The sequence below is a fragment of the Podarcis erhardii genome, assembly GCF_964252035.2.
Source record: "Podarcis erhardii genome assembly, chromosome: 2".
Lineage (NCBI taxonomy): Eukaryota > Metazoa > Chordata > Lepidosauria > Squamata > Lacertidae > Podarcis > Podarcis erhardii.
This window is the reverse complement of record NC_138498.1, coordinates 50,691,118-50,703,530: the sequence shown is the minus strand read 5'-3', so window position 1 is coordinate 50,703,530 and position 12,413 is coordinate 50,691,118. Positions and strand designations below refer to the sequence as shown.

General features: G+C 40.2%; 1 protein-coding gene and 1 long non-coding RNA gene across 16 annotated transcripts in view; one reads left to right on the top strand and one right to left on the bottom strand.

Moving 5' to 3' along the window:
- KCNIP1 (potassium voltage-gated channel interacting protein 1) overlaps positions 1–12,413 on the bottom strand; it is a 573,342-nt gene that overhangs the window by 27,756 nt on the left and 533,173 nt on the right. For 3 of the 15 annotated variants that reach the window (XM_081852174.1, XM_081852176.1, XM_081852163.1), the window contains exon 2: positions 926–958. The exons of the other annotated variants lie outside the window; for them this stretch is intronic. In XM_081852174.1, coding sequence (XP_081708300.1) covers positions 926–958 — 33 coding nt within the window. The remainder of the gene's footprint in view (positions 1–925; positions 959–12,413) is intronic. 15 annotated transcript variants of the gene reach the window in all.
- Positions 975–12,413, top strand: part of LOC309336460 — a 60,441-nt gene continuing 49,002 nt past the window's right edge. The window contains exon 1 of the long non-coding RNA XR_014154023.1: positions 975–2,671. This is a non-coding gene — a long non-coding RNA (uncharacterized lncRNA). The remainder of the gene's footprint in view (positions 2,672–12,413) is intronic.

The window sequence follows — 12,413 nt, the reverse complement described above, 5'->3', positions numbered from 1 at the left end:
TGCTATCTGTATTTCTCCAAAGCATGCTATAGCTTTGCTGAATTGTGCTCTCTTTGTGACAAAGTCTCTAATTTATTTTCGTATTTAATCAACTTCAACCACAGAAATGGCTCTCCCTGGCTTGCTTCAGATTTTTTTTTTTTTTTTTACAAAGTCACATACCTCATCCATGACAGTACGGATGAATTAGTAGTGAGAACCAGCCCCAGACATAATGATCTCAACAGGATCTGTTTGTCTTGGATTGTAAAATCTTGATTTTCCAGAGTTCCTCATCACAGAGGGAACCTACACAAGTTTAAGCAGGGTCCCCTCTTCATAAGGTCACTTTTCAATTCACAGAGGGTTATGGGATGAAGGGCTGAGCTTCAATACATTAGTATTGTAGACAGCTGCTGGAACATCTGAAGAGGGCAATAATCTCTTTTGGATGGTCGCGTACAGATACCAAGGGCACATTTGAGAAATAAGGTCACATTTTGAGTATTTACTATACAGCTTGTTTAGTGGTTGCAAATGTTCTCTTAAGTTGTGCTTCCTAATGATATGCTAAGAAATCTCACAAACTGTGACTAAGCTTTAATAATGGGGTAGAGGAAAATGGTGGGAGACCTGAATTGATTTACCCCGTATCTCTAGCTGCTTGTCTTTGTTCCAGCATTTTGAAACAGTTTACCACAGGTAGAATCACACAATATATTCTGTGGCAACTAACACATCAAAAGAGTTCACTTTGTATTAAATGCTGAGCATGGTAGAATGCCAGAGGTCAGCAGGTGTCACCTCAAAGTACTGGCCTACTTTTCCCAGGTTTAAACAAAACCTTAGAGGTAGGAAAGCAGCAATAACGATTTATATCATTGTTAAATTCATAATGGGGGAAACTTCTTCTTTTGAAAGTTAGTCAAATTGATTTAAATTTTACCTCTCTGAGACAGGTAATACCACCGGGCGAAGTCTAGGAAAAAGTAAGAAAACAATTTAACAAAAAAAGACTACATACACTTTTTTCTTTTTGTTTCAATGTAAAGCTGGATGGGATCTATTCTTGATGTGAAGAGGACCCTATTTTCTATATGATATGTTTGATTCTTGTTCATTGGATGTGTGACATTTCTCATTGCATGGCCCTGCCGTCTTTCCCAGATGGTAGTATCAAATGCAAGGCGTCCCTCTCCCTCATATGAAACCATATGACGATGAATGACAGTACATAAACAGGAAGGCAGCATGCTTTTAGTCATGCAACCATGCAATCAGCAGGAAAGCTCACAAAGAAAGAGGACAGAGCAGAAGAGTTTTGAGGAACGGTGATCCCAGACACTGTGCTAATAAAAATCTTTTGGAGACATAAGATACGTGTTGTGCAATTTGAAACATCTGTTAAAGAAACTGGAAAGGTTCCCCTTTTCAAGAATAGAAAGCTTTAATCTTCTGTTTTCTGGTCAGCACTTTTAAGCAGCTATAGGAAGGAAGAGTGATTTATGCAAAAGAAGCAACCCCAGGTAGATTTCAGCTTTACTAACCAAAGTCATCAGAATAATTACATTTTTATAGCAATAGCTCAGTGCAATGCAGATTTTTTTTTTTTGGGGGGGGGGAATAGAATTATTAGTAATTAAGTAGAAAAGATAAGACCATTCCCCCCCCCCTTTGGAGTTAATTCACACCCAACATTCCATGTCTCAGTTCAAAATCCTGTAAATTAGATTGCAGTCAACTCCCATGGGAAAAATACAATGAATTAGCAGCAACTTTCACAATATACGAAGAGCCAACCCCTTTTCATTCTTGCATTCATGGAACAGAGGCCACTTCTGTGGAGATCCAACTTCATTGCCATTGCTTTGCTCCCTTTCACTTTATGTTAGGTGAGACCCTTAACATATGAAGCACCTTCTCAGTTTCCACTTTCATCACATTCTCCAGACCACAACAACCAGTTTTTCCCCATCCCTTGAAAGCCACTAAATAAGTCTCCCATGGATTGCTTATATACATCATTTGTTCGAGTGCAACCTGTGGTGTCGCATGAATGTGTTGCAATTTACAGCCCCCTTGGAATTGGACAAAAATTCTATTAACACTCTCAGTAGGGGCATACACAATTTAATCAACCACAAAGAACAAATTCTGTCTTAACCCAGGGTGGAAGAAACTCCAAGTGTAGTCAAAAGGTAGGGGATGTGTGAAGAAAACTTGTATTCTTAACTGTCTGCCGTGCTATTTGCAAGGTCACTTTGCACCAGCACCATTAACTGCAGTTTGCAAAATCGTACATATGTTGCTCGTGTGAATTCCATTTTAAGAATGTGAGAAGCATGAATTGGGTGATAGTACTGTAGTATTATTTCTGTTTCCTCCAGGTCACACTCACAAACACACACATGTAACAAAGAGAAAATCAGATTAATTCTAGCTTAATTGAGCTATAACTACATTCATGCTGCAGCTCATTTCTTATGCTTTTTGACAAATAGGTAAATAAAAATGTGATCTGCTGTATTAACACACTGTATAAAACAGATTACATTCTGAATTCCTGCTGATAACACACACAGTGAGTGACATTCTACTTAACATGTGCATTTCCTGGTTTGTTGTTGTTTTTGCAGATTATAAGGACAAAGACTAAAACAAAAAGAGAGAGAAATACTACAGTAAGTTTAAGGTAAAAAGCCCACATGACATTTGGAGTTTTTGGAAACAAAACAGATACACAGAATTCTGATGTTGTCAGTCAAGTTACTTTGCCTTTAATAGGAAAAGTTAGCTAGGAGTATGAATAAAAAACACCACAATGAAGGTTCCAAAGGGGAAATACAGAAATCCTATTAGTGTGGGTTCTTACAGAAATAGGTTTGTGACTATTATAAACTTCTTCACAAATCTCTGCCTCCCTCATCTCATTTTGGTACCAATACCAAGTAGGGATTTTTCTCTAACTCCCTGTAGGCTAGAAACAGTCAGGAAATATTTTGAAAAACAATTCACAGTGAGAGGTACAATATATTGGAAATGGTTAGGGATATGCTTTTAAAAATGTTTGTTTCTTTGTTTTCAGGTCATTCGTAAGAATAGGTACTGATTGTTAGAGGGAATTCAGAACCCCCTAGCATGGTTCAGTGTTCGGCTCAGAAATTAATTTGAGTTAGGTCTTATTGCTAGAGTTCATGTAAAACATTAGAACTAAGATCTGCTAAGGAATCCCTGCTGGAAACTAGATACTTTATCATGGTCTCAATTATCTCTGTGGAAGCTACAATGTGTGGATTGGCCTACTGTAATGTGTTCTGCTTGAATATAATTTAGAAACTGGTGAAGAATGCATCTGCCCAATGTGTGAGAATTAGCCTAGTCATTTTACACCTGTGGTATAAAGTTGCATAGGTTACCAGTTTTCCTTAACCCAAGGTGGCTCAAACCTATAAAACTCAACATGGATTATTTCAGGGAAAGACTCCATGCATATGGATTTCCCCAAAGCTTAAGATCAGACAATGAAGCCCTACTTCAGGTTTCAGCAAGACTGAAAATTGGCAATTTTACACCACTCTTCATCAAAACTGACACCAATAGGTCTCAGAAGGTTAAAAATACCTTACAAATTATGAAACCCACATATACTAATGCATAAAACCTAAATTGTGATCCCTCATTGACGATTCATTCAGTGAAGGGGAAAGAATCCCCAATGGAAGAAGTGTAATAATAAATCTCTTCTTCAGCCCTCAAGAAGTTCCAAATCCAAGAAGCAAAACAATATATATGGCGGTATGAAAATGAGGGACAAAGGTTAATCTGGATGCGATGACAGGCCTCTTCCTTTCTCAGAAAGGGGTGCTGGAAGAAGAGGCTTTTGCTTTTGGAGTACTAGTCCAATTGGTCCTTGATGGCTTCATGTGACAGGCCTGTTCAAACATGATTCCCTAAATCAGAAATGGTAATATTTTCACCTTGTGAAGATTTACATAATAAAAAAACCAAAATATTAATAAACAAGATTTACATAATAAGTTAACAGTAAGTACTCAGGATTCTTCAATTCAATTTCACACGCACTATCTACCGTACTTTTCTCTCTATAACACGCAGATTTTTTCTCCTAAAAAGTAAGGGGAAATGTCTGTGCATGTTATTGAGCGAATGTGTGGTCCCTGGAGCCGACTGGCTCGAGCGCAGGGGCAAAAATTCAATCGCGCGTGTCAGGGAGGAGGGAGCTCCGTGAGAGAGGAAGCTGTTGCTTTCCTGCATTCTGCCTCAGGGTCTTACTGCCCACCTTCTTCTGTTTCGGTTGCTGTTTGCTCAAATGGAACAAAGAGCAGGCAAATCCCCTCCCCTCCAGGCAAGCAGAGGGGAAAGGAAAGGATCGCGTCCTTCCTTCTAATTCCTCTTCGTGCTCAGGTGCTGCTGCGTCCAGGGAAGCATTTTAGGGACTCGCAGGCAGCCGGAAAACATGCAGGTGGGGGGGGGGAGAGAGAGAGAGAGAGAGAGAGAGAGAGAGGGCGGGCTGGCTTGGGTGGGTGGGTGTGGGGAAAACTTTTGCCTTCCTTTCCTCCCTCCCGTTATACCCCTCTCCTGCATTCTTAGCCAGCTGCTTCTCTGCACACCCCTCTCGTGCTCCTTGTCCCTTCTGTGTTTTTCCTTCCCTCCCCACTTAAAACGTGGTTACAAAGCATGGATCCACATGGATCCTCAGGATCTTTGCATTGGGTCACCCCAAATTCACCATCAGATCACATAGCATGTCCATGGCTACAGTCTGCACCAAAAAAATCACGCACCCACTGTTGCCTGGGGCTGCAATGGTGCAAAAACGTGGTTACAAAGCACAGATCCACAGGGATTCTCAGGATTTTGCATTGGGCTACCCCAAACTCACCATCAGATCACATGTCTGTGGCCACAGCATGAGGCACAAAAATGATACATCCACTGTTTCATTCAGAATTTTTTCTCCTTGTTTTCCTCCTCTAAAAACGATGTGTGTGTTATGGTCAGGTGCGTGTTATAGAGCGAAAAATACGGTATATCTATATATCTATAAATACTTGGCAAAGTTAGCAACTAGTAGAAGTCCACAGTTCCTACAATGGAAGACCTATTGGTTCATTGAGTTCAAACAGTGGCAACGAGCAGAAATTCAGCTCACTGCTTCTCCTACTTCCCAGCCTTGACCTTGGGCTTGCCCACACTTCTGCCCATCCTCTGCCTAGAAAGCACAGGTCTGAGTGCTTTTGTGTTTGCCCCATAGGTTTCCCCTGGGAAACTCACTCTTTACCACTGAAACAGAACAAATAACAATGGTCTGATTCAGCAATAAACTATGGGTTTTCCTGGAGGAAAGCAGGGAGGCAAACGGATGTGTGGATGAGCCCATTAATCACCCATGCACTGATAGTACATAGGCATTCCAATTTGCATTAGACATTGTTTCTTTAACATTCAGCTCACATGTATGTTTGTGTGTGTCTATATGTGGACTAGAAGTGTCTTGACCTCATTTGCATTTGCCCTAATTGTCATGTATCTACCGTAGTTGCTCTGGTTATTTTACATGAACGTTCCTTTGAAGGAAGCAAATAGAGAAATTGGTTTGCTGGTAATTTAGTATTCTGACACACTCCCTTGTATTTTATAAGAGATATTTTTCTCTTCTATTCTTCATGGCCACTTTTTGTAAGATGCACATTTTCATTCTGCCAGAGAGTTTCTGCCATCCAATCCCGCAAAATGAGCATCTGTGGCCTCTGCTCTCTTGCAGGAGAAAGGTGGCTGTGCATAAAAGAGCTGTTTCAGATCCTTCTGTTCTATATCTTTTTGGTCTATCTTGAATGAATTAAATTCTCAATTACTCTGCTTTCCCCCTCCATTTAAATATGCTTGAATTTTCCTAGTGGAGTCACAACAGTATAATTTGTGGCACTAATAAATCCTCATTTTTAGGGGCTGCCAGTGATAATATGAACAATATGTTCACTTGGCTATGCCTCTGAATCTAAGGAAGTAACTCTTTACATTTCACATACTGAAAGAAAATGACAAAGTGGTAAGTTGGGGGTGTACCAATCACTAAAGCAAAAATGAAACAAAAAGCCTATTTAGTTAACAAATGTTTCTGCAGTTGAACATGTTTTGCATGTATTATTGGCCTCCAGAACCACACTCCTCCCTCTTCTCCTTCAGCTCTACAGGAAGTCCCCTCTTTAAGTACTTCCCCTTCACCCAGGGACTATGCACATAGGAGGGGAAATGATTAAGCAGTCCTGTGCTGTAATTGGCATCCTCCTGTGACTGCGTTTCAATTTAATAATATTTTATACTACCTTTCAAACATATTGTCAAAGTAGCTTAAAACAAAATATCAAAATATCAGGGGATTGGACATGTGCCTCATACATATCTAGTTTGGTTCCCATATTGCAAGTCAAAAGCTTGGAATTTAGGAGAAACTACCCTATCAATTCTGTATCTTTTATATTCTATTGAACAGATGTACACTGTTTATGTTGCTGTGAATGAGATCAGAAATCATAATTCAGTATACAATGCTAAACTAACTTTGGCCCTTAAAAGTGTACCTATAGATTGAACTCTCAGAGGTTAACAACACTCTCTTATTACTCAGACAGCCCAACAAAGAGCCTGAATAAATCCAGTAATTCAGTGGCCCTGTTAGCTAATACATTTCTTTTATGGCCTGGGTGGGTGATATGATCCTTTTTAAAAGTCAGGATTGCAATGCAGTACACACAGTGACTAAAGCAAATATAAATGAAGAGATATAAGTCGTGCATGAGGGATTTCCTGTTCTATTGAAATTGCTTTTTCCACTTAACCCCAGAAATATGAGAATTATCCACCTGTATAAAAGCAAGGGATTGTTATAATATCTCATGCTTGCCTCTCTCACTGAATATAACTACTCTAATTTTGCACTGCCTGAAGAATAACCCCGTACCACCTCTGACCAGTTTGGTAATGCAGAGAAATTTGTTGGCGCAGCTTATTTGGAGTTAACCCCATAGTGCAATCCTGGGGGAAGTATCAAGAATACAAAATGCATTAGCAAGCATTTACTCCCTGTGCTACTCCCTGAACGGTAGCTGCACAATATGACTAGAATACTCTTCTCTTTCCAAAATAGATTTGTTAATGACTCCACAGGAAAAAAACACAAGCAAACCAGTTTCTCCCAGTCACAGAATCCCCACATTTTTCAAGCTCTCAGTATCAAGCTCTCAATATATCAAGCAGAGTATAATTTCAAAACATTATTATTATTATTATTATTATTACTATTACATTCTTATTTGGTTTGTATACTATCGCAGACACATGGTATAAGGGCGGTTTAAAAATACTTATAACAAACAAACATGCAAACATAGACAAACCATGGAGGAATTATCATATTCATCTTCTGTGTACTACATCCATGCTCTTCACTTTGCCAATACATTTTGGTTTGGCCTTTGATCTGTGGATTTACTTTTAATACACTTCATTTCCAATAAAGGGAACTTCAGTTTCATTATTTGATTGCTGCAAATGACCTATTGAAATATACGAGTATGAATATTTTTCAAATTACTCCCTATTGGCTCAAGAAAACCATTTAGCTAATTAAGTGAATAATAAATTATCATCAAAATAAGACAATAGCAAGTGACCCTGCTGCTCTTTCTCATATTTACTCAGCAGGACTCATTGATCTCTGCACTTCATTAGTAAAGAATAAAGTATATTTGATCACAAAAAATGTGAAATTTCATCACGATAGGACAAACAAATGCAGAGTGTAATAAAATTTGATAGTGTCATGGTTTCTTCCTCTCACAGTAGCAGCCTTGGTAGGCCAAGAAAAGTCATCCTGCACAACTGTCCCATTTTAAGTGGGACATCCCAGATTGACAGAAGCTGCCCTGACTTCTGATCCCAATCCCCGACGTCCCATTTTGGCTTCATGCTCTGGCCATGCCAGAGCACAGAATCAAAAAGATGGGGGGTTTTGTGTCCCGCCTTATGGCGTGAATCAGTTGACTCACACCATAACGTGGGACCAAAAAACAGTAGGAAAACCTACAGTACCTTGACCCCAAAGGTCACCACTCTTTGGCACACCTTTGGCCCAGGCTGCGGAGGAGGAGGATGAAGGTGTAGGGGGGGCACATAACGGAGATTTATTTATTCATAGTATGATGGGCTTCAAATTATTCCAACATGCCCTTTGGGTGATTGCTCTTGACATTCCTCTGAAGGTAAGACAGGCTCTCAGTAGTCTCTCAGCAGCAGCATTGCTGCTGCATACCAGAAGAGGGAGGGGTGCAGTGGTAGCCAGTCAGGACTTTACAGACACACCAAGAGGAACACCAAATTGGCTGGGAGGCAACTGCTGCCACTCTCCACTCTATTTTGCTTGGTGAGCCACTCACATCTCAATTATAGGAGTCCCATCACCCAACATTTTGTGCCCACAATTTCTTACATAGCCCAGCATTCATAGTGTGCCTTTAAGTCTTCATTTCCATGCACAATCTCAGTAACTTTTCTAACAAAAAATATTTTATTTATTATTTGCATTTTCCAATCACCTTATAACATGAGTTTCTTGGCAGCATACACAATTAGAGGGAGTGTATGGTGCTGTGGTCAAAACCACTGAGCCTCTTGGGCTTGCTGATTGGAAGGTCAGTTTGAATCTGTGCAATGGGGTGAGCTCCCATTGCGCTGTCCCACCTTCTGCCAACCTAGCTGTTTGAAAGCACACCAGTGCAAGTAGATAAATAGGTACTGCTGTGGTGGGAAGGTAAACGGTGTTTTCATGTGCTCTGGCTTCCGTCACGGTGTTCTGGTGCACCAGAAATGATTTAGTCATGCTGGCCACCTGACCCGGAAAGCTGTCTGTGGACAAATGGCAGCTCCCTCGGCCTGAAAAGGGAGATGAGCACCACACCCCATAGTTGCCCTTGACTGAACTTAACTGTCCAGGAATCGTTTACCTTTACCTTATCTTACACAATTAGGTTTAAAAAGAATTGTGGGGGAAGAAGTACTACGGAAAAGGATCTCTCAGTTGTAGCCACCCTCCATCCTTCAGATTCAGGGGGACTCAGAGGTTGGCTATTATTGTCAAGGGCTGGAATGCCTGCTTGGCCCCGCAACTGTGGGTGCCCGGGGCCATGGGTGTGATACAGCATGTATGGCCCTGGCACCAAATCTGTGGGTGCCCAGCCCCTTCATGGGGAGTGGACACCTATGGCCAAGGACAACCTACAGGTCCCTTTGGACACTGTTGGCTAGAGATTCCTTAAGTATTAATGATGCTGTTAATTCATCTTACCAAAGCACAGACACTTGCATTTCTTATTGAAACAATGTGCTATTTACACCTACCCATTTGTCACACTGTTTGTGTAAAAGCAAATATTAGGCCTATTAAACTATCCTAGATATTCTCTACACGCAGATAACTCACATGGCGCTTCCAAGGGATACCCCTTGGAACATAGGTCAGCTTTACGTGCCATCTGTGGAGCGTAACCCTTGTGAAAGATGTGAGTTCAGCGGCATTGGTGAAACAAGAAGACACTATCATAACTCAAAATTATCTCAAAGTACAGAGTGAAATATTAAAATGCTTGGAGGGGGACTTCTATTGTTCATTGTCCAGGGGTGTATTGCTGATGGTACATAATCTCTGAAGGATAATCACTGCTTATGGAAATCAGGTCTAGCAAAGTGAGAAGTCTATCTTCTGAATCTACCATAAGAGAGTCTGAATTCAGAAGTGGGCTGTTCTTTAACAGCCACTGAGCGCCCCACAGATAACTCATTTGCTAACACTGGAATTGCTTTCCACAGGAGTGCTATCCCAAGGTAATGATTATAGGGGTACATGGGTTATACAGAGCTCCTCTGAGATGTTTGGAAATTGCTGAGCTCATTTTTCAAATCTGCTGTGGGATCACACAGTCACTGAAGCACACTTCAGCAATTCATGAGCCACTAACAAAAGGCACTGCACACCTACTAATATAATGTAATAAAGGCCAAAGGCTTTTTAAAGGGACAGTTTAGACCTGTCACACAGTATGCAATCAGAATTTGTGTGCAAAGTGTGCACCATTACTGCACACCTGTGCATTTTCCTTGTGTTCATGCTTCCTTGCTTAGATTCACATATTAAAGAAGCTTATATAGATTGGGAGAAAATTCTCAGAAATCCAAAACAAAATAAAAAAATTCCTTCCAGTAGCACCTTAAAGACCAACTAAGTTAGTTCTTGGTATGAGCTTTCGTGTGCATGCACACTTCTTCAGATACCAAAAGCTCATACCAAGAACTAACTTAGTTGGTCTTTAAGGTGCTACTGGAAGGAATTTTTTTATTTTGTTTTGACTATGGCAGACCAACACGGCTACCTATCTGTATCAGAATTCCAAGGCAGACCTTTTAACATCACAGTAATCCAAGTTTATGCACCAACTACTGGTGCTGAAGAAACTGAAATAAATTATTATTATTATTATTATTATTATTATTATTATTATTATTATTATTATTAATGTTTTGGATATATTCCTAGTATTATCCTACCAGATTGGCTGATATGATCTGAGTATATAATCATAAAATTGTAGAGATGGAAAGGACCCTGAGGGTCACCTTATCCAAAACCTTAATTAATCTTCACGTTTGTATTTATATACATGAATGATAAAATACATTTATTGAAGTAATTTCTGCTTAGTGGCTTGCTCATTTCGCCATTTGAAGAAGCACTGGAAGGAAGAGATGAGGAACAGCTAATAGAGATACTAAACTCTGCCCCTGAGCAGAAAGATCTTCAGAGACAGAGAACCAGCTAATGAAAATGTACTGACTACTGAAGAAAATAAAGCTGCTGGGCCCTTAAGATCCATTATGTAGTTCTGACAGGTTTTTGAAGAGATTATTTTTGTTAGGTATTGCACTTTAACACTGAAGCCAGGCCGTGTACAAGTAACAGCAAGTAATTGATTCAAAACAATTACTAACTAAAGGTTATATTATCAAAAATTTGCTACCACCTAAATGTATAGACTTGGGTTGAGGGTTATACTCATTCTGTACTGAGATATATACATTCTGTATATTTAGGAATATAGATATTGCCTAGATCAGACCAGAGATCCATCTAGCTCAGCCTTTGGTAACCTGGTGCCCTCCCAAAGCTGTCTGGCTCCAGTTCCCATAATCTCTGACCATGTTTCTTGCTGGTTAGGGATGATGGGAGCTGTAGTTTAAAACAACAGCTTGGGGAATGCTAGTCTAGCATGACTCCAGCTATAGTCAGACAGATATCCTTTGGAAGCCCACAGCCAAGATGTAATGTTGTCTCTGGGATACTGTCCCTAAACATGGAGATTTTATTCTTAGTATTTATGTTTAACAGCTATTGATTGCAAAAGCAATTCAATAAATTCTAAGGCTACTGTCCATGTGGATATTCAGTTTCCTCCCACGTAATTGAACTATGTGGAATCTGGATGCTGGAAATAGTAACCCACCAACACCTCTGTTTGTTTGCTTAATTTGCTGGTGGGGAACATATAACCTGCCATAGTTAGTACTCCCATCTGTCCCAGCCATCATGGCCGATGGTCCACACAGATGAGAACTGTCCAACATCATCTGAAGGGCCACAACTTTCCCATCTGTAGTTAAGATTAGGATTAGGTCCCATCTTCTCCTGGAACAGATACAATAATTTTGGGGGGTCCAGATTACAGTGTTGTAGTCCTGTATGAATGGAGTTGGGAACTAGCCATCAGGCGCAACACAGTTTCTGTTTTAGTAGAGACCTCAGGGCGCCTCTTCTTACTTCAGGCTGTGCTAGAGCTGTAGGAGCAGAAACTGAAAAGCACTTGGAAGCCTGAAAAGAGTATGCAACCAAGGGCTGGTCACAGGTCTCAAACTGTGATCCATTTTTATAAGTAGATCTGAGAGACTCTCCACAATGTCCTTAATAAATGAAGCCAAGCGCTCTGAATTATGAATGAAGTAATTCAGCTTTAATTGTTTTTCACTTTCTTGGAAAGGTTAGGGTGAACTACCTATGAAGAGCCCAGATAATGCATTGCAAACGAATGCCTTATTCCCTGCAGAACTCTTGTAGTTAATAAGGGTTTGACCTCATTGAAAAGCACCTTAGACATGTAGAGTTTCTTGATTTATTAATGCCTTGGATTTTGTTGTGTCAGCATGTTTTAAGCATCTGGGCAGAAAAATGAAGGAAGCAAATGGCAAATGGTAAATATAATGGATTGAACTGAGGCATCAGAAGTGATTGCCTAACCGAAGGGCAGGCAATCTTTGTGATATCAGAGTTCTTGTGAATGAAGCAATTTTGGGGACAGGGACGGAATGAT